At 30.3% G+C, this 24,823-nt stretch overlaps 13 protein-coding genes across 13 annotated transcripts; 2 read left to right on the top strand and 11 right to left on the bottom strand.

Moving 5' to 3' along the window:
* Positions 1–86: 86 nt before the first annotated feature.
* Positions 87–1,558, bottom strand: BX663DRAFT_512790 (uncharacterized protein). Its single transcript, XM_051528061.1, has one exon. It carries the CDS (start codon positions 1,445–1,447, stop codon positions 236–238), a length of 1,212 nt encoding a protein of 403 aa, XP_051381893.1. The 5' UTR covers positions 1,448–1,558; the 3' UTR covers positions 87–235.
* Positions 1,559–1,727: 169 nt separating this feature from the next.
* On the bottom strand, positions 1,728–2,738 carry BX663DRAFT_456197 (uncharacterized protein). The gene is made up of 2 exons (XM_051523858.1): positions 2,144–2,738; positions 1,728–2,063 (listed from the first exon to the last, which is right to left on the bottom strand). Exons 1-2 carry the CDS (start codon positions 2,716–2,718, stop codon positions 2,042–2,044), a joined length of 597 nt encoding a protein of 198 aa, XP_051381892.1. The 5' UTR covers positions 2,719–2,738; the 3' UTR covers positions 1,728–2,041.
* Positions 2,739–2,808: 70 nt separating this feature from the next.
* Positions 2,809–4,038, bottom strand: BX663DRAFT_512785 (uncharacterized protein). Its single transcript, XM_051528060.1, has 4 exons — positions 3,830–4,038; positions 3,385–3,763; positions 3,119–3,302; positions 2,809–3,034 (listed from the first exon to the last, which is right to left on the bottom strand). The coding sequence occupies exons 1-3, from the start codon at positions 3,979–3,981 to the stop codon at positions 3,192–3,194; spliced, it is 642 nt and encodes a 213-aa protein (XP_051381891.1). The 5' UTR covers positions 3,982–4,038; the 3' UTR covers positions 2,809–3,034; positions 3,119–3,191.
* A 465-nt stretch (positions 4,039–4,503) lies between these two features.
* Positions 4,504–6,089, top strand: BX663DRAFT_436610 (uncharacterized protein; the record flags this gene model as incomplete). The annotated part of the gene is made up of 6 exons (XM_051523192.1): positions 4,504–4,859; positions 4,920–5,197; positions 5,260–5,320; positions 5,418–5,600; positions 5,677–5,912; positions 5,983–6,089. 6 exons carry the CDS (start codon positions 4,504–4,506, stop codon positions 6,087–6,089), a joined length of 1,221 nt encoding a protein of 406 aa, XP_051381890.1.
* Positions 5,675–7,518, bottom strand: BX663DRAFT_512782 (uncharacterized protein). Its single transcript, XM_051528059.1, has 5 exons — positions 7,294–7,518; positions 7,113–7,219; positions 6,701–7,047; positions 6,202–6,638; positions 5,675–6,137 (listed from the first exon to the last, which is right to left on the bottom strand). The coding sequence occupies exons 1-5, from the start codon at positions 7,403–7,405 to the stop codon at positions 6,097–6,099; spliced, it is 1,044 nt and encodes a 347-aa protein (XP_051381889.1). The 5' UTR covers positions 7,406–7,518; the 3' UTR covers positions 5,675–6,096.
* Positions 7,519–7,585: 67 nt separating this feature from the next.
* On the top strand, positions 7,586–8,708 carry BX663DRAFT_487181 (terpenoid cyclases/protein prenyltransferase alpha-alpha toroid; the record flags this gene model as incomplete). The annotated part of the gene is made up of 3 exons (XM_051524725.1): positions 7,586–7,925; positions 8,008–8,357; positions 8,427–8,708. 3 exons carry the CDS (start codon positions 7,586–7,588, stop codon positions 8,706–8,708), a joined length of 972 nt encoding a protein of 323 aa, XP_051381888.1.
* A 457-nt stretch (positions 8,709–9,165) lies between these two features.
* Positions 9,166–10,320, bottom strand: BX663DRAFT_436684 (uncharacterized protein; the record flags this gene model as incomplete). The annotated part of the gene is made up of 2 exons (XM_051523200.1): positions 9,166–9,785; positions 10,020–10,320. The coding sequence occupies 2 exons, from the start codon at positions 10,318–10,320 to the stop codon at positions 9,166–9,168; spliced, it is 921 nt and encodes a 306-aa protein (XP_051381887.1).
* A 288-nt stretch (positions 10,321–10,608) lies between these two features.
* On the bottom strand, positions 10,609–12,840 carry BX663DRAFT_512773 (major facilitator superfamily domain-containing protein). Its single transcript, XM_051528058.1, has 6 exons — positions 12,606–12,840; positions 12,477–12,551; positions 12,046–12,375; positions 11,896–11,967; positions 11,434–11,800; positions 10,609–11,366 (listed from the first exon to the last, which is right to left on the bottom strand). Exons 2-6 carry the CDS (start codon positions 12,495–12,497, stop codon positions 10,855–10,857), a joined length of 1,302 nt encoding a protein of 433 aa, XP_051381886.1. The 5' UTR covers positions 12,498–12,551; positions 12,606–12,840; the 3' UTR covers positions 10,609–10,854.
* Positions 12,841–12,948: 108 nt separating this feature from the next.
* On the bottom strand, positions 12,949–15,229 carry BX663DRAFT_536904 (uncharacterized protein; the record flags this gene model as incomplete). Its single annotated transcript, XM_051530644.1, has 12 exons — positions 12,949–13,186; positions 13,274–13,363; positions 13,389–13,551; positions 13,593–13,718; positions 13,821–13,942; positions 13,984–14,041; positions 14,152–14,238; positions 14,282–14,314; positions 14,355–14,501; positions 14,727–14,734; positions 14,825–14,882; positions 15,220–15,229. 12 exons carry the CDS (start codon positions 15,227–15,229, stop codon positions 13,063–13,065), a joined length of 1,026 nt encoding a protein of 341 aa, XP_051381885.1. The 3' UTR covers positions 12,949–13,062.
* A 734-nt stretch (positions 15,230–15,963) lies between these two features.
* On the bottom strand, positions 15,964–17,170 carry BX663DRAFT_474490 (uncharacterized protein). The gene is made up of 2 exons (XM_051524223.1): positions 16,300–17,170; positions 15,964–16,241 (listed from the first exon to the last, which is right to left on the bottom strand). The coding sequence occupies exons 1-2, from the start codon at positions 17,108–17,110 to the stop codon at positions 16,066–16,068; spliced, it is 987 nt and encodes a 328-aa protein (XP_051381884.1). The 5' UTR covers positions 17,111–17,170; the 3' UTR covers positions 15,964–16,065.
* A 4,605-nt stretch (positions 17,171–21,775) lies between these two features.
* BX663DRAFT_436354 (uncharacterized protein) lies at positions 21,776–22,051 on the bottom strand (the record flags this gene model as incomplete). The annotated part of the gene is made up of 1 exon (XM_051523176.1): positions 21,776–22,051. The coding sequence occupies one exon, from the start codon at positions 22,049–22,051 to the stop codon at positions 21,776–21,778; it is 276 nt and encodes a 91-aa protein (XP_051381883.1).
* Positions 22,052–22,878: 827 nt separating this feature from the next.
* On the bottom strand, positions 22,879–23,965 carry BX663DRAFT_456182 (uncharacterized protein). The gene is made up of 3 exons (XM_051523857.1): positions 23,471–23,965; positions 23,308–23,410; positions 22,879–23,242 (listed from the first exon to the last, which is right to left on the bottom strand). Exons 1-3 carry the CDS (start codon positions 23,688–23,690, stop codon positions 23,104–23,106), a joined length of 462 nt encoding a protein of 153 aa, XP_051381882.1. The 5' UTR covers positions 23,691–23,965; the 3' UTR covers positions 22,879–23,103.
* On the bottom strand, positions 23,697–24,402 carry BX663DRAFT_487175 (uncharacterized protein; the record flags this gene model as incomplete). Its single annotated transcript, XM_051524724.1, has 5 exons — positions 23,697–23,761; positions 23,917–24,070; positions 24,120–24,196; positions 24,267–24,287; positions 24,366–24,402. The coding sequence occupies 5 exons, from the start codon at positions 24,400–24,402 to the stop codon at positions 23,697–23,699; spliced, it is 354 nt and encodes a 117-aa protein (XP_051381881.1).
* Between the last annotated feature and the right edge of the window lie 421 nt (positions 24,403–24,823).

Here is a 24,823-nt window from a genome sequence, read left to right as displayed (position 1 = left end):
TCATAATTACTATCTTTGGATATTCATCATCATCATCATTTTTTTTTAAAAAAAAAAAAGAAAAAAAGAAATTCTATACTAGAGCCTATTTTATACGTATGTGCTATTTTATTTATTTACAATCGTTGTTATATTATTATATACATTCTAAGTGTTGTGAATAAGAATAAAGAAAGGGTATAAATAGTGTACGTAAAGGAAAAGGATTATTTCCCTTTTTTTTTTGAAAGTAATATTAAGCAAAGATTTCATTATAGGCGGGAGGATCAGGTAATTTATGATAATCATCATAGTCGGTGGTAGGAAAGGTATAGTCTACTACTGAAGAAGGATGATGATGATGATGGTTGACGATAATATCTTCAAATGGAGGAGGAGCATCATAAGTAGGTAACTTTAGAGATTCTAATTCACCCAAGGTCTCATCAAGAATATCAATATGAGCTTGAAAGGTAACCATCTTTTGTGTACGAGGAGAACGACGACTAGTAGCTGAAGAGTGATTACTACTACTGGGAATCGTAGAAAGAGTGATGGTGATAAGTAATGTATGACTGACACTAAAATCGGAGTATTCTTGAGTGGAATGAACAAGTTCTTTATCACCAGGAATTTTGTACATAATAGTATCTTCCCAAACTTGATCTTCTCTTAAAGGTTCCTTTGGAAGTGATGCTTTATTATTCGTGTTACAGGGTAAAATAGTGTGAACAGAATGGGTTGTATGAGTTGATAAACGATGTAAGTCACGACGTTCAAGCATTTGAATATGAATACGATCAATAGAGACTCCGATATCACAAGTAGGCGTTATTCGGAATGTGATAGGTAAATTAGAACCAAGCGCAACCGCCTTTTTATCAATCACGATTTGATAATTGAGCCAGCCACAATGATGAGTACGAGAATCGATAGGACTTGACATTGCATCTGCTAAAAGAATACTTTCATAAGGTAAACGAGTGACTTGAACATGCTGTCTAGCCAATTCTTTTATAACAGAAGAACGAAGAGAAAAGAATGAATGATCCTTATTATAATATTCAATAACAGCTGTTACATAATAATAGACATGAATATCGGAACATTCAATCGATTCGGGTAATTTCGAAGGTACTTGCATCTCAAAACCAAACTGAGTTAACCCTGCGTTTATGATCAAAGGACGATTCGTATCTTCTTGTTCCAATGTAGGATATAATATTAAACTTTGACGTGTTAACGGTTTCTTTTGAATAAAGTCACCTGCATTGTCGATAACATCACATGTATAACTTTTAGTTTCCATTTTGCCATCAAATCGAACTGAAATAGATTTCACTGTCATCGTCTTTGAAAAGTTAATATTTATAGTGCCCCTAATCACATTGGATAATTCTGAATTAGGATCCACGTAAATAGTTGGTTCAAGAAGTTGAACAGATATACAAGATGATTTTGAGAGCATTATTAACAAAGATAAGAGAAAAGCAAGTATAGATTAATATAACGCGGCCTATTTATATATGTGACATTTTTTTTTTTTTAAACCTACAAATTCAGGCACAGAAGAGCCAAGACTATATAAAAAAAAAAAAGACTTTATTAACCAATTAAGTGGTGTTATTAATTATATAATTGCTTTTTTATACGTTAATAAAAATAAAACATGTTTGATGATGACACATATTAATTTTATTAGTGTCTTTAATCTTATTCTTTTTTCCCTCCCTTGTATCTACTATAATAAGATATCCATGCTGCTACTGCTACTGCTACTACTACTACTATTACTCTATTATTGTGTTTATCGAATATATAAGCTTTAGTAGACATCTTTTTCCATCTATTTTTTTGTTTTGTTAAGTTATGTCTTTGTATCAATCAATTCATGATTTATTTCAGAGTGTTGCAAAATTTATCCTTAATGTTAACAGGAATGATAAGGGATACCCTTGAGAGAAGGAAAAAAAAAAAAAAGATACATCTAATTACATAATCAGTCATAGATAATAAATAATAATAACAGTTCACATTATTCTATGCTTCTTTTTTTTTATTTTTAATAAACAAATGGTAATAGCCTATTATTATTTATCAGTAAAGTCATTTAATACAATGAATGTATTCTTTTTTCTTTCTTTCTTTCTTTCTTTTATGTTACCTATATGATTCATTCATGTAGTGTTGATAATCAACTCCAAAACGGTCCAACATCATTTGTTCTTCAGCTTGAATACGACGTAAATAAGCATAGGTCATGATTAGAGAAATGATAATAAATGAAATCCAATGAATTGTTAATAAACCAAAACCTATCCAAGCCAATAAAAATGCTAAATAACCAGGATGTCGAATCATTCGATAAGGTCCGTCTGTACATATAAAATGATCATCTGTAGTTGCCATTGTACGTAAATAAAAAGGATTAACAAATGTTGTCCATCTTAATAAAATTATGCTTATTAACATGAAAACAAAACCGATCCAACTCATGGCTACTGAATTACTACTACTATCACTACTACTATTGAATAAAAAAGTAGATAAAGGAGCAATAATAACAAGTGATAAAATGCTCATAATAAACAAAAGTCGAGTTGTGCCTCTATCATCACCCGATAATTGTAATGTAGTTGTTGTACGTAAAGATTCATATCGATGTTCTAAATAAAACAAAAGAATGATTAATATATAACTTGTTATGAATAAAATAGTAGTCATCGTATCTGCCGTCATGTTAATTATTTCATAAAGAGAAAAGAAAAAAAAAAAGAAATGAAACAAAAAAAAAAAAAAAAAAAAAAAAAAAAAAAGAATAGTAAATAAGCATATTATCATGTTTATAGGTGTATGTATCTCTTATCATAATTCTTGTTTGGTTTATTACATAATGAAAAAAATGGCTTAAATATATATCCGTTAAATACATTTTATTGTTCTTTAATCAATGATCATTTTATCTTCATAGTCATCATCTTCAGCAGTTTCTTCATTATATAGAGGGAATTCAATCTTATCAATATTTACGTCTTGAATAACATCTACAGATAAGCTAAATAAATAAATAAATAAAGAAAGAAAGTTTAGCTTATCTATGGTTGTATAATGAAAAAGACTCTATTTTTTTTTTTTTTACTTTAACGTCTTTAACAAGTTTTGACTAGGATGTTCCAAATCTAAAGATTCTTCACACTTTTTTAATAGAATAATTAATGTCTATAATAAGAAGAAGAAATTAGATTATATACCTTTTTCACTGAGGGCTGCTGTTCTGTTTGTAATGTCATTGATTCATCCAAGCTAATCATTCTAACTTTTGACTATATATTATTTCTTATTATTCTATAGGTTTCTATCTTTTTTTTTATTATTATTATTATTTTCATATATAAAAAAATATACCTGATCTGGCAACTTGTGTTGGCTTGTATTTGAATTTTGTTGGATATAATGAGGAGTATTGTGATTATGAATACGAAATATAGAAGGTAAAGTAGTAGTAGAGGAAGAATAAACTTTTCTTCTTGGTTTTCTGAATAAGAGTCCATTAGAAGAGTAGTTACTATAAGCTTGTTGATTGGCTAAATCAACTGATCTCTTTCTAGCTCCTTGATGAGGGGTTAATACTGACATTTCTTCTAATTTTCTAGTTAATGGACAATCCAAATGATTCGTACTTTCAACTGTTACTTCATCAAATACTGTTAATAATAACTCTTCAATCATTTGATTGGTTTCTTTTAATTTTCTCCCTTTATCTGGTAAAATATCAATTACAGATCTAATATTTATAAAAAAATAAAATCATGAATAAAAAAATATATACATATTTATGTATATACTTTACGAATTACTCAACATTTGTAAATTGCGTTCTCGAAGATCAATTAATTCACTTCTTGAACATTTGCTTAACTTTTTTAAAGTACTGATTGGCTTTGATTCCATGTGAAATAATGTTTGACTTGAGCTTTGTTGATGGTCAGATTGTTGGTTCATTGATTTTTTGTTGTTCTTTTTTTTTTTTTTTATCCTTTATTATTTTTTTTTTTTTTTATCCTTTATTATTTTTTTTTTAATTTTTTTTTATCTTTTTTTTTCTTTTTTTTTTCTTTCTGTTAATGTGAAAATATAATATAAAATAAAGATTAAAAGATATTTTGTATGATTCCAAATTGTGTGTACGTATGATTTTTTTTTAAGTTAAAGAGGAAAATAACTGTTTATTTGTATTTTACACATGTAATATTATGCAAAACAAAAAAAAAAATAAAAAAATAAAAAAGTAAAACAAATCTTTTGTAGAAAAGAAAAATACGGAGTTTGAATTTATTTCCTGTTTCTTTTTCTTTTTCTTATTTATTTTTTTTTTTTCTAAGCAATTATTTTGTTGTACTATAAAGAATTCTTTTTTTTTTTTTTTTTTTTTTTTGAAAGAGCATTTCTCGGATTAACATGTCACAACCACAAAGAGCATTTATTACAAGAAGAGAAGAAGATGATGAAGTGAATGCACCACTTATGAGTGGAAGAGATATTCCTAATTCTTCAAGTAAATCACCTAAACAAAATGCCTCTCGTTCATATCCTCAGAGAAGTTCAAACTATAATACCTTTATTGAACAACAACAACAACAAAAAAATCAAGCAAGAACAAATAAGCATAAATTACCTATGCGTACAACTAAGATATCACAAAAATTAAAATTATTTCCAGAGGATGAGCCATGGTTTAATGAGGAAAATGAAGAACCTGAAGCGGATGTCTATACTCAGATAGCCAAGATACCTCATGGTATGGCAAGAGAAGAAGCAGAAATGTTAAATAAAATGGATAGAAGTGAGTTATCGAGAATGACAGCTTATTGCACAGCTTCGTAAATATGATCCTCATAGATAAATAGATATATGTTGATAATAATCGTTGTTATTTTTAGTGCTTATCGTATGGATGAACTTGTAAAATACCTTCAATCCAAAAAAAAGACAAACGGAACAGCTCCAAAGAGATTTGATGAATGTCTTTACACGCCTTATGCCTTTACTTATCCTATCTCTCCTCCTCATCCAGCCAATACGAATCATTCTCTGACTACACAGAAATTACCTGAAATGTTTCTATTTGACTATGGCGTGGTCGTCTTTTGGGGCATGACCTTAAAGGAAGAACAAAGGATATTAAAGTTACTTGTACCCTTTGAAGAAGAAAAGTTAGGTAAAGACTAGATAAATAAATAAATAAATGTGTATATAACTTATCAAGATGTTTTATTATAGAGCTTGATGATGTAGAAACAGAAGAATTTCATTATTATTATAATGAAGCATATCAGCCACGGTAAGTATATGTGTATATATGTGTATATGTGTATATGTGTATATATGTGTATGTATACATGTATATCTAATCTACTTGTTTCTTTCAATTACTATAGTATTTATAATGATATTATTACATTAAGACATCCTTCAAATTATCTTATCAAATTAACAATATCACATGCTATTGCACAAAGTGTCAAAATGACTTTATTTGAAAGATTAATTGATGATACAATCAACGAAACTAAATATATTCCTCAAGTAATGGCAGAAAGTGGAAATATTCAAATGTCAAGGTAAAATAGAGAATAAAGAAGAAACTGTTATATATACACAAAGGAACGGCTATATTCACTCTTTTCTTTAAAATAGAACAGCTATTACTAAAAAGATTGGACAATTGTTCATCATGAGAATTAATGTTAATTTAGTTTCTAATATCTTGGATACACCAGAAATCTTTTGGTCAGAACCTACTTTAGAGCCTTTATATAGCGCTATAAGAGGTTACTTGGAAATATCTCAACGTGTAGAACTCTTGAATCAAAGAGTAGAAGTGATTAGTGATTTATTAGAAATGTTGAAAGATCATTTAAACAGTTCTCATAGTAAGTTGACTAATAGAACACATAAAAATCATTTTTGTTCATTCATTCATTCATTCATTTATTTGCTTAGGTGAATATTTAGAGTGGATTGTTATTTGGCTTATTGGTATGGAGATTCTAGTAGCTGTCATTACAACTTCTTTAGACGCTTTTAGTTTATATTATAATAAGGAATAATAATTGATTATCTTTTATCATTCTCCCAATAAATCTTTTCCTCAGACTCTATATTTATATACACGTTAAAATTCAAATAATAATAAAAGAGAATTCATTTATGGAATCTAACCTGTAAGAAGTCTTAATTTTATACATTCATTCGTTCTACTCTCTTGCTCTTCACCCTTTGTATCCTTTTCGTCTTGTTGAATAATGAAATGGTGTTGCATAAAATAGTCACAAATCTGGGTTGCATCTTCATTATTTCTTAAACGAATATATACACTTGTTAATCCTTTCTTTTTAGGGCTCATGTATTCAATTTTGATATTGGAAGTTTCAAGTAATGAAATAGCTATTGTCTTTGGACTCTTTGGATGAAGTCCATCTACAAAGACAATCGTACCTGTTCTATGATCCTTCACTTTTATATCTGCCTTTTTATTTGATTCTTCTTCTTCTTCTTTATTTTCCTCAGCGTTATATTCATCCCAAACTCGTTTAAAATAACCTTTTCGTTCTTCAAGTAATTCAACATATTCTTCTTTTAATCTATTCCATTCTATTCTATATAAATAAAAAGAAAATTGATTGAGTTCAATTCATCTTTTCACTTTGTTCAATCATACTTTGACATGATCCTCAAATTGAGTTTATCCATCAATTTAGTATTTGTTTCATTAGAGTTGCCATATCGATTGAATAATTGAATTGCTTTTTCAACGTTTTTTTTATCATCAAATTCAATAAAACAATAACCATAAAAAGATGCTGGTTGATATCTTGCGTTTTTATTGGGTGGTATACGAAAGAAGGAAACATGACCCACATGTGAATTAAATAATTCTTTAATAGCAGTCTCTGTGTTATAAGGTTTCGTCAACCCTTCTACATAAATAGACCATTCGTCCAATTCCTCCTTTTTATCCTTAACAAAAGGCTTTATGCGTCCTATTTTTTGTTTATCTTGGCTTAACTGTAAAGGGGAAAGTTATTATAAAAGCAACGTGTATGCACATTTATATACATGTATATAACTACCTGTAAACGTGTTAAACAATATTTTTCTGCATTCTCTTTAATTTCTTCAGGTGTAACTTTTAATGATTTGAATTTTGATAATTGAGCAAGTTCAGTAAAAGAGACCACTAATTATATACATATACATATATATATCAATGAAATGTACTATTGTCATTATTGTATTTTATTTGACTTTTACTTCCTTCAGGATTTGACATTATTTTATTCAACATGATTTTATCCCATAATAATGATGCATCACTAAAATAAGTTTCTAATACATTAACAATCTTGTGATTTCTTTCGTCCATTTTTACAAAGTGAAAGAGAGACAGAAAGAAAGAAAGAAAGAGATTTTTTCTTTCTTTTTTCTTCTTTGAAAGTGACTTTTGCACTATTTATTTTTAAAGCAGCAAGCGAATATTATATAATACACGCCCTCCCCCCCCCTTTTTTTTTTTTTTTTAACTATTTTTTTAAAATAAAAAAAAATGACAAAAACAAATGCAATCAACGAGTTATTCATACCTTTACATGTAAAATATATTCAATCACTTGATACTAGAAAAGACGACTTGGAATATTGGCTTACGGAACATTTACGTTTAAACGGACTTTATTGGGGATTAACAGCTCTCGATTTAATGAACCACATGGATGCTTTGCCAAGAAACGATGTCATTAGCTTTGTTCAAAGTCTTCAACATGATAATGGTGGATTCGGTGGTAATAAACACCACGACCCACACATTACGCATACCTTATCTGCGGTCCAAATATTAATTACTTTGGATGCGATTGACTCTATTCAAGTAGACAAAGTAGTTGAATGTAAGTCATTGATGAGGGAAATTGTTCTTTAACACACATCTAAACCCTCCCTTTTTTTTCTTTATTATTATTATTTATGTAGACATTCAAGGTTTACAAAACCCAGATGGTTCATTTCGTGGAGATGAATGGGGTGAAGTCGATAGTCGATTTTCATATATTGCTTTAAACTGTTTATCACTTTTAAAACGACTTGATGCTATTGATGTCGAAAAGACAGTTGAATGGATATTACAATGTAAGAATTATGATGGCGGATTTGGTAGTAGACCTGGAGCAGAATCACATGCAGGTCAAATCTTTTGTTGCGTTGCTGCATTAGCTATTACAGATGCACTTCATCACGTAGATTGTGATTTATTAAGTTGGTGGTTATGTGAAAGACAATTAAAGAATGGGGGTTTAAACGGTAGACCCCAAAAACTAGAAGATGTAATAATACCATTTTTATTTATTTAATGTGTGGGTCATATGAAAGAATTAATGGCCTCATGTATTTAGGTGTGTTATTCTTGGTGGGTTTTATCCTCGTTATCGATATTAGGGAATGTAGATTGGATTGATAAAGAAAAATTATCCAACTTTATCTTATCAGCACAAGATCCTGAACATGGAGGTATATCAGATCGACCTGGAGATATGGTAGACGTATTTCATACTCTATTCGGTATAGCAGGTTTATCCTTGTTAGGCTATCCTGGTTTAAAGGCTGTAGATCCAGTTTATTGTATGCCAAAACATGTTATATCTCGTCTTGAACTTCCACAAAGATATCAGCAATAAATACATTTATTATTATTATTATTTGTGTGTGTGTTATAGGATGAAATATACAGATATACAAGGTTTTAAATATAAAATGACATGGAACACTATGAATGATGGATGGATTAATAATCTTGTAACCAATGCAAATCGATAACACCTAATTCTCTAGCATCTACAATAATATTGTAAATGATCTCTTTAAGTGATTTGTAATGATGAGTGATTTCAGTAGGCTGAGTGGGTCTATGATGTCCAGTCGATTGTTGCATTTCATCATTCAAAGTAACAAAACGTAAATGACTATTATTATCAATAAGTTCTTCTTCCATTACTATTTCATCATTATCATCTTCTTCTTCTTCTCTCTGGTATATGAGTCCTGTATTTACTGTTGGCATTTCTATTTGTTCATATAAACCTGATTCTTCTAATTCAATTTAATCATTTAATTTATCTGCATGTATTTATTTATTTATTTATTACCATTAAATCTAAAATGCACAGTCATACTATCATTTATTTGAATGTGTGTGTTATCTTCTTCTTCTTCTTCTTCAAATTCATGACTTGTGTTTGAACCTGTTGAAGTTGACAGTGAAGAAGCAGGCAAGACAATAAAAGAAGAAGGATGTGGTGGTGGTGGTGAATGATGTAAGATAGGTTGTTCTTCTAGAACATGGGAAATAAGTCTTTTTACAGTACATTTAGTTGAACGTCTTGCATCTAATCGCTTTAGATTTGTACAGTAATAAGCAAACATCCAGATAACATGGGCTGTTACCCATTCACAACGTTGTATTTTAACTTCTGTAAGCTGATGACATTCATTTCCGATTGTTTGAATAGCTTCTTCAATCGGTATTTGAATATGAGTTAATCCAGGTTGAATAGCATAATGTTGTAAAGTAGATAGATATTCGCCAGTTTCAGCTATAAGACTATCATATAATAAAGTTGTATAAGAGAGATTAAGTGAAGTAAGATTTTTACAAGTGCGAGATAACTGAATTAAAGACGAAGTAGAGACGATGATAAAGGGTAACCCTTTCATACTATATTCTTGTTCATTGGATGATTCATGATAGTAGTGTTCTTCTTCAAAGTGACCCCTTCGATTCCTTAGATAATAATAGTGTTGTTGTCTTCTATTTCTTTGTAGATTAGGATGATGCATAAGGCTTATAGGTAAACTATGTCTATGTCGATCTGTTATATCTGATAATCTTCGGTAAAACTCCTGATCTTTCATTGCCTCTATTATAAGAATTCATTATAATTTGAATCAAAGTAAAGTAGTCTATACAATAGATTTACCTATAGATTTACCTGAAGACAGGTCAATAGATCGAATAAGATCGCCATAAAAGAAGGACATACGTTCTCTTGTAAGAGTTAAAATAAGTGTTGCCCAATGATACGTATCTTTGATCTGAGGATGAGAGTATAGAATAGGTGCAACACAATAAAACCATTGTTTACAAACAAGTGAAGCTGCATATAAAGCAGACTGACAGTCACTAAGATAATAAAATACTTCTAATAATAACTCTGGTGGTAATAAAAATGCCTTTCCATTCTTTGTTGTCTTTTTTCTTATCAGTTCATTACCACCATTCAATGTTGTCATTGACATGATGGTGTTGTTTAATGAACTATAAGAAGATAATAGCATGTTGTTGTTATTATTCTGATCATATTGAACTGTTAAAATATTATTTCTTGAATAAAGCATGTTAGTGTGTAATAAAAAAAATAGAATAGAATAAAAAATAAATAAAGAAAATGAAGTTTTACTATTTTATTGTTAAAAAAAAAAAAAAAAAAAAAAAAAAAAAAAAAAAAACGGCATTTTAAAAAATGCTTTACCAGTTAAAAAATAGAAAAGCATTTGATTTATTGTTGCAGATAAACGATGACATTTTAGGTTTTTTTATTAGGTCTAAAATAGAAATTTCTTATATATGTGGTGTGTTTCTCTTATTTATATATTAATAAAAAATACGTGGTATTATGTAATAGTATCTATTCTATGACTACTACATCTTATTTACTAACTAGAAATGTGCGTATATATATATGTGTGTGGGGGGGGAGGCGGGGAGAGAAAGAAGGAGGCAAGGGTGGGGTTTGGGGGGAGAATGATTTGTTTGTTTGCATTCATCTAGGATAAAATAAATTTGAAAAATAAAAGCCAACTTAAACAACATAGGCTGAGATAAATAAATCCATAAAAATAATTTGCCTTTAAACAAACGAGAGAAGAAGTACCTAATTTGTTTCTATCTATACGATAAGCTTCATGTGCAGATCTATCCAAGATGGATTTGTAGACTGTAAAATCAAGTATATAAAGTGTAAATCCTGCTAATATAGCTAAAGATGAAATTGTAATAAAGAAGAGAATAACCCCATCATATCCTTTATGAGGATCTGCATCTTGTAATAAGCCAGTTGTGATATCAAAAATAGCTGCTCCAATGTTAGTTCCAGATTTCACTAATCCCATACCAGTACCCACAAGTGATAATGGTAATATAACGGGTACAGAAGATACAAGTCCAACAGGCCCAAGTGATAAACTAATACTAAATAAAAGCATGCCTAATAAAGGTGGCATAGATGTAAATTCTAAGAGAAGCATAGAGCATAACATAGCTAAACCACTTCCAATCACTATAAATTAAATAAATAAAAATGAGTCAAATGGAAGAATAGAGTCTTGATCATGACAATACTTTACTCATTAAGGTGCGCTTTCCGAATCGATCTACACAAACACCTAAAAAGGGCATAAGGACGACAGGTAAGACTTGTGCAACACTCGCTACTGCCGCTGCATGAGCATCATCATAAGAAAATTTAAGTTTAACAAATTCACTATTGATATGTAAAAAACAACTCCATCCACCACCTAATAAAAATTCCATAGTAGCAATAAGCCAATAAGAGTGAGGTAAAAACATTAATTTTGACCAACTAAACGATTTCTTTCGTTTAATGACTTCCATTTGTTTGCGACATGTTATTGTAGATTTCGTCACTGTTTTAAGTAATCCAATATATACAAAGGTAATAATCATTGAAAATATACACAATAAAGCTGAGAACTATGCATACACAAAGAAGGATTTAATGATGTCTTTCTTTTTAAATAAAGTAAAATAAAATAAAAAAAAGATGTCTTTATATGTATATGCTTTACCCATAAACTATATCCATACCATCCAGTTCGATTAGCAATAGGAATCACTGTTGCTTGAGCACAAAATGAAGCCTAATAATAATATATATGGTTATGTAATTATAAAAGGGATCTCGCTTATTATCTTATTTATGTTTTTTTTTGTTTTACCAATCGACTCACGGTTAACATTAAAGCGACAACGCCAGCTAAACTTCTACCAGTAAACCATTGACTTAGAATTGTTTCTTGTACAATAACTACTGTACCACTACCAATACCATAGAGAACACGGCCCATAACCATCACATATAAACTCTTTGGTGAAGCAGCGAGTGCTACAAGTATATTACCAGATGTAATCAACAAAGTAGTTAAAAGAGCACCAGGTATTGTACCAAAGGCATCAATAAAAATACCACCTACAACAGGTAAAATTGTATTTACAATAGCTACACTTGACTGAATTACACCATATTGAGAATTTGTAATACCAAATTCCTAATAGTGGTAGTAGTTTTTTTTTTTTTTTCGTAAATTATAATTAACAAGATGTTTAAATCTAATGGACATTTTTTTTTTTTTCTTCTTCTTCTTTTTACATGTTTAATTGTATTTTTCATTGCGCCTAATGTATGAGCAGCAAAATGACTTCCAACTACATTTATACATTTATTCTTTTACTTTTAATTTTAATTTTATATCACTTTTCATTCTATCAATTTCTTTACCAGCTAAAAATAATGCACATAATAAAGCAATACACTTATATTCCCATTTTTGATCAGCAAGGAAACAATAATCAACATCATTAACAGGCGGTAATCCATCACTGTCTGTCGATTTTATTTTTTTTATTGAACAACATGTTTGTATTTCATCCTTTGCTGAACAACAACGACTTTGAGAACAACAAGAACTATTTTTTGTATTTTTTAAAAGAGGCGTCTGCTCATTCATTTTACCCTCTAAATAAATAACAAAAAAAGAAAAAAGAAAAAAAAAAGCCTTTTTATTTTATTTTAGTATATTTTATGTTTATTTTAGGTTCTCCGGGGTTAATAATAAATATAACAATGTTAAATGTGTCAGTTTTATATTTATTTATAACAATAACTGCTGTCATCTTTTCCTGTCATAAAGAATGAAAGTTTTATTAGTAATTAAAATCAGATAAAAAGATTCATTTTATTCATTCATCATTTGACGATATTTCTTTTGATCATCGAACATGGCTAAAAAGACTTTATAACAACGTTGATTTATTTTCTTGATTCCTTCATCCGTTCTTGGTAACACACTAGAACCTGCTCTTCCAAGTCAAATCAGAATATCCCATAATTCATTGTCAGTTGATGATAATGATAAAAATCATCCAGATGCTTTTGCGCCTAGAAACGCAGTACTAATAACAACAGCACTCTCTACTAATTCAGGCATAAAGATTCGACATTGAGTCATGTCTGCTAAAAGTCGTATAAATAAAGAACTTTTACATAATCCACCAGACATACATACAAAGAGTATCACTCTTATATCCTTCTTTATTTAATGTTTCAATGATATGAAGTGTCTGACAGGAAATAGCTTGTAAAGTAGCCATATATTTTATGGCCAAGTCATCTATACTTTTATCAAGTGAGATACCCACCATGGATCCTCGTAAACTAGGATCTGCTAAAGAAGATCGATTACCATGATAATCAGGATATATCTACATATATGTAGATATTGGGTCAAGTCTTCTAAATAGGAAAGACCTTGTTGGGTTTGAAGTCTTGAAAGAGAATTCGATAAAAATGAATAAATCGTTTGGTTGGCTATTTTTGCTTTCTCTTCCGCTTCTTTTACAGCAGGATGTATATTCACAATAAAATCAATTCATTGTTCTCCTTCAGCATGCCACCAATTAGGCATCATGACAGATCAATAAGGCCCTCATACACCAGGAACAAAGATAGATTTAGGAGACATGGTAATATGGCAACTCAAAGTACCGCAAATAATGGCTAATCGACTCGACCCTTGAATTTGAAGACTTTTCTCAGGTGATTGTAACATCTCATCTCTTTCTTTTGTATTCTCTATAGCAGGTGTTGCCTTCCCCACATCAAGGTAGCAATGGCTCCTGCATAAGCATCAATTACGGCAGAGCTTACAAGCTCACCTGCTAACTAACTAATAATACTTTTGTACTTTTTTACTTTTTTCATGACTCATTAAACGATTAAAGTTTTCATCAATTAAGCAACTTCATCCAATTTCTTTAAAAAAAACCAATATCTTGTCCTTGGCCCACAGGAGAGGGTAAATAAGAACATTTATAGGTCAAAGAACAGGCAGAATGAGCTAATAAACCCGTTGCTCGAAAAATTAAAAAAAAAATCGGGTAAATCCATTAAATGACCTTTGGAAGCCCATTTCTCAGAAGGTAAATTTTCTTTTAACCATGATGTTTTTTGGTATTTCCATCTCATAACTGATAGTATTCCCTACATAACAAAGTACAGAATGGTGTGTTGCATTGATACGATTTGCTTGATCCGTCGCTCGATGATTAGCCCATAATATAACATTCAACTTGTTATCTTCATAATTAAATGCTTCATCTACAGATTGAGGTGCTCCTTATTGATCAAGCATAACTAAGAAACATGTAGCATCAAAGCCAATTCCTTTTTTATTTTCTCAGGTGTTATTCATGATAGTATGAACACCATTGAATGATGCTCTTCCAGATATTTTTCACTTGATTGTTCATAAATATTATGTTTCTTTGGATTATAAGTCATAATAGGTTGAACATCTAAACAAACTACTTTATTGTCCTTTTGTGTCGATGATTGCTGTACGAGCCGAACTTTTTTTTTTTTTTTTAGTTATATAATATCTTTATTTATTTATTTTAGCCTTCATATGTATGCATGCATGTATGTATGTATGTATGTACATGTATATAGTGTTATCTTTACCCCAGTTCCCAGCGTCAATACCTATAAAGTAGTGTTCTTCATGAAACATAATGCAGAGTTTTATAATATAATAATAATAAAAGAGGTGAATGTCCCCTTCTTTTTAAGAATCATGATTTAAATACCAATTATTATTATTTTTCTTATTAGGTAGCATAAACATTTTATAATAGTTACTGTACATAACAAAGACAATCATTCTGAAGATGAGATTATTATTTAACTAAGAAGCTTTATTTTATTTTTAAGATATTTTGATTTATTTTAGTAAAGGACATTTACTACGATTATGACCATATTTACCACACCAAGAACTATGATAAAGAAAACAAAAATTTATATTCAAACTATCATTTTATCTTTTGTTATATACCATTGGCCATGCGATAAATCCAGTGGCTTCACGTTGTTATCAATTGAGGGTAACCTATCTTTTTCTTTTACATTATTATTCTTTAATAGAAGAGAATCGTTGGCCATCCTATCAATTCACAATTTACTATCAAAGTAAGAAATGAAAGGAAAACAAAGAAAAGAGGGAAAGAAGAAAAAGAGAGAGATTAACCAAGTTCATTATTTAAACAAACTTTGAGTTTATTTACTAACGTTTCTTTCTTTCTTTCTTCCATTTTCATTATGTTATCAAGTAGGCTGTTTCACCTCTTCTTTTTACTTCTTAATAAGAATAACTCTGTGTTAAATAGATTTGCTTTTGTTTATTCATTTATTCTGTCTTGTTTCATAACACTCTTCTTATTAATAGAATAACTATTAATAAAATATATAAACTGTTCTTCATTAGATCAACACTCTTTGGTAAAGAACTAATAAAGTTTTATAGTATACATGCATGCATAAAATCAGGGGTAAAAATAATAATAATAAACTGTCACTTTTTTTTTTCTTCTCTCTTCGCTTTAATTGGACTATTTACATGTACAGCTGAAGGAATTAGGTTGGGCCACGAAAAAAAAAAAAAAAAAAAGACTCAAACTGTAAATTCAAGTATTTCAATAAAAAAAATATACCCTAAGAGAGTTTCACTAACTTGTTTGTTTTTATCTTTATTTGTTATATATATATATTCATATATTTATATATATATTTTTTTTTACTTGCATATTTAATATTTGGTATAAAGAAACATTTTAAATAAATTTACTATTATAAAATGTAAACAGGACTATAAATAAGCATAAAAATAATAGAAAACGGCTACTTATTGTTGACGACAACTTGTTTTAAATATGTGTAAAATATTACACAAGTTGTCTACAAATCCAATAAGCTGAGGAAGCTCTTTCAAGTTTTTTGGGACGTTCAGTTGATCAATTTCTGTCATCGTATAAAACCCCTTGCATTGTTGCTGGGTCAAGTAAAAACAAATAGATTCGCCTATTAATTTCCATTATTAGTGAATAATTTATGCCTATTTGTGTATTCCATAACTTACCAACAGTTTGAATACCTAACATTCCATGGAGGTGATTTTGATCAATTGCATTTTTAGAAAATACACCCAGTTTGTACAGGTCCTTGTTTAATTTATTTTTGTCATTTCGGTACTTCTCTTCTTTAACTTCAATGAAGCCCAAACTTATCTTTTCATATGTTTTTAGCGTTATACAACCGTCAGGCCGTTTGTTAGAACAATTAGACTCATCCTTCTTGTGTTCTTCTGTTTGTACATTGGTCCATCTGAGATAGATGTTTTCTTCTCTATCGTCGAACAGTGGTAGTAAAAATGGTTGAATTAACCGTGTAGTTAATTCAAATTCTTTTGTGTTAAAAGAGTCTTTTGGTAATTGTTCGATTAGGGCCTTAAAGCATAATATGACCTTATTTTGGTAACTGTTGCCCTCTTCATCAATCAATGCCAATAGTTGTTGGACAGCCTTTATCATTGTAATCTGTTTAGTAACGCATTGTTGAACAATATCCATTAGTTCGATAAGCATATTTCTAGAAAATTTTTGGCTGTGTATACCAATTTGTTCGTGGATATTTTTTAACATTATGTCGGTTGTATCGCTGTCAATAAACTTTGTCAAATCAGGATCTTGATGGTATTTAACTAATAGTATGCCTGATGTTGATAAAATATGATAAATATGGCTTTTATACGTTAAAGGGCTAGTTCCAAGAGAGTTTTGAAAGTCATGGAATAGTTGAAGGACATTTACATCGTTAATTTTAAACGTATTTTCATTGTTGACAGGAACTATGTTGTATTTGATTAATTGCATTACTTCGTTACTGTCCATACTAACTGATGTTGTATTATCAGACGAGTAAGGTGCAACACTTCTAGAAACAGAATCAGTTACTGACGCGTCATTGTCTGACTGGTATTGCAATATAAGTTCTTTTTGTCTAACTTCTCGTTCGTTCCAATATACTTTTGCTTCATTGCTTTTTTGCCATGCCCTGTATTTCTTCTGAATATCTCTTTTCTTTGATTCATCAGAAATACAAGTGTTTATGATATTATTAAATCTAGTCATGACATCCCTGCGGTTCCAATGAATGAAATGATGGAAGAATGTGAGATGATCAATTTGATCCTTATTATTGTAAGCCCAGTAAGATTCAGGGGATGGATGATTTTAACTTTTTTTTCTTGATGGAGGCATAAAGATGATATAAAAAGCATCAATGGCGCTTTGCATATCCTATGTATTATCTAAATCTCAATTAATATACCTAATGAGGCATGGTGCTGAAATATATGGGAGTTAAATTTCTCAAACTTTTGTGTATGACTAAACCATGTTATTGGCAATTAAAGTCTATTGTTTATACAGTTATGCAAATTGCTTTAATTGCTTGTACCAAAAAGTAAGCATTTAATATAAATATAAGTAACCATAAAACATAGCCCGATCCAAAAGTCACACATTTCAGTACCGTATTTTAATTTTGCTGATGGGACTAAAATAGTTTATTTTATTTATTTTATTTTTTTCTTTTCTCCTTTTCTCCTTTTTTTTCTCTTTCTTTCTTTCTTTCTTTTTATCTTTCTCCTCTCAGGGATTAATTTAGGTAAGTTTTTATAGCTTACTTAGTAAAATGGTTGATGTGTACATCCGTGGTTAGTAAGCGAAATTCCTCATGCGCCAGTGCTCGTATTATCCGAACTCCAACGTGGTTAGGTTTTTGAAAAGCACACTGGGTCATGTGCTCAGTCTTGGTTAGTAGAGGGCCTAACACACCATTGACGCCTAGTAATAGACATTTTACTGACTTTTTTTTTTTTTTTTTTTTTTTTTTTTTTGGTAGATAGACATTTGTATTCTAAATTAAGTTCCTTAGTAATAAACATTTTATAACTATTTAAATAAAAACCATTATTATTATTATTATTATTTTCTTCTTCTATAACCTATGACATGAGATACGATGAAGAAGAAGCAAGTGACTTATCATCTCACTTGCCCTTCATAATTATTCTTGACCCTTTTACTAATATTCACACTCTAACTTCCTCAAAGATATTATTCTTCTCTCTATTTTTATTTTATCAAAATCAAAATGAACTGTGTATTATTTATAGTACAATATCATGAAAAGAAAACCTTCATTTTGCTGTAACTTTTAATTGAGTGTCCCATTTTCAACCAAGTGACCCAGTTTTTTTTTTTTTTTTTTTTCGTGGCCCAACCTAATTTTTTCAGCTTTAAGAGAAGAATAAATATTTTAAAAGGCTTGGTAAAGATTTAATATATAAGAATATGTCTATTCTTGGGAAATTTGTTTAAAATATAGTACATACATAAATAGCTTTATATAAATATGTGTATATAATACAGTAATGTATACATAATAAGCTACTAATATGACTGCTCTTCTTTATAAGTAAAAAAATAATATTAATAGAATAAACAAAGAATACAGACTTTTATGATATAATTACTGCTAATAACAAGATACCCAAATAGATTCTTAAATCATACATTTTTTTTTTTTTTGCTAAAATTCTCATTTTTTTAATCTCCAAATAATGGGCGTGTACGTAAATATAGATGGCCAAGTAGTATAAGATGATGTATATTTATATGCCAAGTATTTTTAATAAGTCTACCTCATATTTTTTTTTCAAGGGGAAATAAGCATTTATTGTATTCCAAATTCTAAATTTATTTTAATTATCGTCATTCGTGTAATAAGCGCATGTTTAATCGTTGTTATCAGCAATAAAATTCTGGACTTCACGTCAATATTTTCTTAGAATCTTGGCGATCACTTTTTATTGGCTCTACTTTTACGCTAAAATAAAAAAGAACATAGAATTTTAACAAAAACGTCATTGATAAACATTTTCTAAAAATATAAATATTTTAGTCTATTATGAACACTAACTGCTTTGATAATTAGTGCGGGTCGATCATTTATAGTTTATCAATAAAATAATTCTGTTATTTACTTCTAATAAATGATGATATCTCCGATTATTTAGCATGAAAAAAAAAATTGAATAGAGCTAAAGAAGGTTGTTGGTAACTAAAATTGAAATATAGTCATAACATTCAATAATAGAGTTTCTATATATTTCAAAAAAAAAAAAAAAAAAAAAAAAAAGATCGCCGTAAACAATTGTCAAAAAACTATAAATATAAAGATTTGATTTCTGTTTTTTATTTCTTCTTTAACTATTCAAATATATTCTAAAATGAAGTCTTCATTCCTCTCTACTATCATTGCTGCTGCTGTTCTCATTTCTGCCACTTCTCAACAGCCTACGCCTGATACAGCAGATTCCTCTTCATCAACATCTCCTGCTATTCCTTCAACTGATTCCTCTTCTACTGCTAATAATGGTGGTGCTGGTGGAGCTACAACAGGTCCACTTTCTATTACACAACCAGTGCAAGGTACAACTTGGAAAATAGGTCAAACTGAATCAATAAAATGGCAAAACGTTCAAGAAGGTATAGATAAGATTCTTATCAACTTAATGAAGGGTGATCCAAATGCTTTGATTTTGGTACAAGCTCTAGCAACAGAAATTGATGCCTCTGCAGGTTCTACAGAAGTAAATGTTCCAAACAATATTACAAAGGGTTCAGATTATGCTTTAGCAATTGGAAAGGATCCTAGTCAAATGTCTTATATTGGTGGTTTAATTATTTCTGATGGTGATGAATCATCAAATGCTGAAAACACAACTAATACTACTACTGATTCTGCTTCAGAAGCAACGGTACCAAGTACTGATGCTGCTGATAATGATAATTCTGAAGCTTCTATTGCTAATGATTCTGCAACTACTGAAAAGGATGCCTCTTCGATTTCTACTACTACTGCTGATGATGATGAACAAACTGATCTCTTAGATGCTAATAATGACAATAATGATGGTGGTGGTGATGATAATAACCAAGTTGGTTCGGATAATAATCCTGTTGTTGAAGATAGTTCCTCTTCTGCTCCATCTGATGAGGCCGCTTCTGATGATACTTATACTACAACTTCTTCTTCAAATATCGATGAAAACGCATCATCATCCCAGACTAGTGATGCTACTTCTTCAGATAATACCAGTTCATCACCCCTTACAACAGAAGATGCAAATGAAGATACAACTGATGTGACTCCACTTGCCAAGCGTGCTGAACCGGAAGAAAGTACTGCTGCTACTGCTGCTGATGCTGCTGCTGATGCTGCTACTACTACTGCTGCTGCTGCTGGAAATATCATTTCATCTGCTTCATCAGCTGCTAGCGAGGCCACATCAGCTGCTGGAAATATTGTTTCATCTGCCACATCGATTGCTGGAGATATTATTTCGTCTGCTACATCAGTTGCTTCTTCAGCTGCTAGTGTCGCTACCTCAGCTGCTGAAAAGGCTTCCTCTACTGCTGCTGCTACTACTACTACTACGAGTCCCTCTTCAATAGACAATGCCTCATCAACTGCTGTCAATGCCGCTGGTCGTAACTTGATTTCATCTGGTCTTGTCATGGCTATTCCTGTAGCTGCCTTGGCCATGATTGGCTTCCAATAAATTTATATATCATATGATTCCTTTATTATCTCCTTTTTAATTCATTTTTATTCATTCTTACTTTAAAAAAAAATACATAAAAAAATAAACATACAGCTATATTTTTATATTTTTATATAATAATTTCTTCCTCTCATTCTATGAATAGTTTTTATTGTTTAAAAAAAAACTTGGCATCTATGTTAACCATTTCTATATATTACGTCAAAATTTGAATTTAATCACTAAAAATATAATACAGTATTTAATAATAAGACTTAAAAGTTATATTTATGCTGTCATTTACCTTTTTTTTTTTTTAAGAAAATAAGACTAATTTAAAAAGATGTTATTATATTGATATATAAAGAACATTTAATAGTTGCAATGGATTGATAGGTCAGGGAGGTACAATAGGTGCTGCTTCTAATAGTAAAATATATATTTTTTATTTATATGATATTCGCCACAAGATACATATACATATACAGTGAAAACAGTGCCAAAGGATCCAGTTTCTTTTTTTTGGTAGGCAATTTGTCAGTTCCCAATAGACGGCCTTCTTATACTCAAAACGTGGGTTTTGATATTTGAATCAACGAATTTTCTTTTCTCAAAGGGCAGTTATACTTTTCCTATAACATAACAATAAAACATAAATGAGTAATCATTTCTTCTACGATGATGGTCAATGAAAAATCTTTGACGAAAATAAAATAAAAATAATAATGACATTATGGATTAGAGCCCATTTTATTAAGATAAACTTCTTAGTATCATATTATATCATATTTTTTTTTTCAAAGAGAATCACGTCGTAGTACAACTCTATTGATGAAACAAGTCATTGCAAGATCAGACCAAAAATCAAATAGCAGCTGCAAACTCTTGCCTCGTTTTGATTATTTTAGAAACCATTATCCTGATTTAATATTCTAAACGACTATCAGTGCATACCAAGTGTGTCAAGTATACCTAGCTGTATCAACTTATTTTTTTTTGTAAGTGGTCGTTTTGCACTCGAATATGGAGACACAAACACACGATCAACCAGGGATCTTTGAAATAAAAGGCTCACCATTCGTTGCAAAAGACCTTCTTCTAAATATTTGGTTGGGATTTTAGATTTTCTGCAATAGCTAATTACATTAAACCCGTCTCTCTTCAATTGTAATATGTTGTGAGCGACTGTATTATAGTATGTACTATCCAAAACGTTCATGTACAATTTATAAAGTAGACAATTTGGGCTTCATTTTCTATATCTTTAATTGCCCCCTTAGTAACAATTTCATTTTTTTTTTTGGATTTATTTTATAGTTATCAAATGTGATGTCGTCTTTTTCACGCTTTCTTTTTTCATTTCTTTCTTCTTTCAATTTGTAGAGGCGAAATAAATTAGGAGCACCATAAATACGTGACATATCAGTTCTAGCTCGTTTGGATCATTCCTGTAGCATATTTGAACGTGCGGCATCTTTGTTACCATCTCTAAGTAAGTCTTGGCATTCGAATCATTGTAATTTGGGCAATAAAACCTACAACATGCTTCTTCAAAGGATATTATAATTTTAAAATAAAAATTAAGCAGTGAAATGGACCACCTAAAAAGAATGCATTGAATTTTAGGAAAGTTTATTTCAAACCCACCTCTTTTTAAAGCATCTATCCCAATGAGCTTCAGAATGATTAACTCGATTAAAACAATACTTCTGCGTTACTGGGATACTGACTTTTGATCATGCATGGCTTTTTGTCACTTGAGAATGAAAGTCGGCCTTCTCAATAAAAAACACACACACACACAATTCTTTGAAAACTCAATACCTGTTACTTTCTACCAACTGAAAAATATCAAAAGGAAAATTTAAGATCAGAAGTTGGATACAAAAGTATCATTTATGATTAACAATCAATTCTGTTAGAAGTTAAGCATTCTATATTGTAATGATATAAAATACAAGATGACAAATTTCATTTTCAATAACTTATAAACTAATAAAAAAAAAGCATCGAAAAGAATAAAATAGAATAAAGAACATAATCCGTAAATTAAAAAATGGTATAAGGAACTTTAGTTATGAATTAAGAGATGAGCATAAAGGGCATGTATAGCATAAATGTTAAAGGAAAGGTAATAATGAATACAAATACAAACATATAAAAATATACAAACATATTAAAAGAATGGATAGCGCATATAAACAAATATAGTTGAATGAATGGAATAGATTAAGTCTTAATAATTGGTAGTTGCATAGGGAAATGAAGGGCTTACTTTGAACGATTGACTGCTATGACGCGACAACAGAACGATTGAAGAACCTGATCATCTTTCAGGAGTTGCTTTCTTGAAATCACCTCCACAAGATGACCTTTGTCGATGACAATTTCTTTGATACACTTGTGCTTACTACAGAGAAATATTAACGATAAATAATAAGATCCGATTAAGATAAATTTATTCATTTATTTTACCTCACAAATGATCGCAAGTCCTCCAAATTGGTAGTGAGCCCTGCATAGTCAATCGCTACTAAGCGGATCATCCTTGTCTCTGAAGCTAAACATAGCAGCAAGTCTTACATAAAGCTGGTTAATATTTTATGAAAAATAAAAATAATGTTTATAATTTGGTTACCTTCCGTTGTGCCATCACATTTGAGTGCTTCTACGAATTTGGCAGCTTGCACATTCTTGTCTCTTTTTTCAAATTCAGTGTCTGAATTGGAAAAAGGAGAAACAAATACTTTACGACAAAGCATCTTTGCCTTCAGTTTTGTGATCATTGAGGTCAATAATCGGCGTCGAGCATTGTCATCCTCCTTTGAATTGGACTTTCTGACATAGCCCAAGATCATCTATTTCTAGGCATCCACATGAGCAAATGCCCTATACGAGTTGATGTTTTTCACGTTGTCAATAACAGTTGCTAAAGTAAAAATGGTGTAAGACGATAAATGAGAATTTAATTACTTATAGACCTCTCAATTCGAAAAAACTTCAATAGAATCCGTGTCACCATATTTGATTCAGCTATCAAGTTTTTTCGACTTTGAGAGAGACTCACTAAATTATAATACATACCTCTGTATTGACTTCTGAGGAGGTACATGCGCCTACCTCTTAAACGGGCACCATCCACTTGCTGTCTTTCCAACTGGCCCCAATTACCATCATTTGCTACCCACTTGGCTAGCTGTTTGGAGGTACAGGAATCACCAAATTCATTCATTTCATCCTTTAGAAGATTCCAAATATCTTCATTGGTGAGAAAGATCCGCTCATACCTTTTCATTATCTTCGGGATCTTTCAATACCAGAAGAACCCTCATTACATCGAGGATGTACTCCTTCGTGATGTCAACTAAAATAGAAAAGGAAGTTTTTTTTTTCATACAATAATAACAGCATTAATAAATATGTCTAATATTTACCTCTATACTCGTTGGTTGACTCTAGTTAAATAAAAATGAAGCGTATAGTCAGTTATTAAATACAAAGTTTATTTCATTTGATTTTGCTAATTAACTTACCAGATGAAGACGATATCTGATCATGCTTGATAATCATATATTTTAGAATACATTCTAGAATATAAGAAAATTTTATGATTTATACATCTCTTGATACTGCTTTCACAAGGACAAGATGGGGGAGTATCATCATATGCCATATATTTGAATGGATTTTTTTCTTGCAAAGTAGCTGCGATTGCCAATGGTTCCATTGCATTTGTATCCTTGGTATAAGTTGGTGTTAGGCCAATAGACTCCACCAAATTTCTATTTAAGAATTACATCTTTCTTACAAAGCCCATAATCCTTGAGCGTCTTCATAGAGTTATATTTTACTATTCCCCACCCTTCAATATTGGCAACAAAACTAGGAACATATTGCATGAAACAACTCCACAACATTAAGCTTCCACCCCTCCCACCTTTGTACTTAAAGTTGACGTTATGGTCTTTTAGCCGTTCACCTTTTTTTCTTC

The sequence above is a fragment of the Cokeromyces recurvatus genome, assembly GCF_025118155.1.
Source record: "Cokeromyces recurvatus strain NRRL 2243 chromosome Unknown BX663scaffold_16, whole genome shotgun sequence".
NCBI classification, from domain to species: Eukaryota; Fungi; Mucoromycota; class Mucoromycetes; order Mucorales; family Mucoraceae; genus Cokeromyces; species Cokeromyces recurvatus.
Note: the sequence above shows the minus strand (reverse complement) of the source record. Positions and strands in the feature narration are given on the sequence as shown.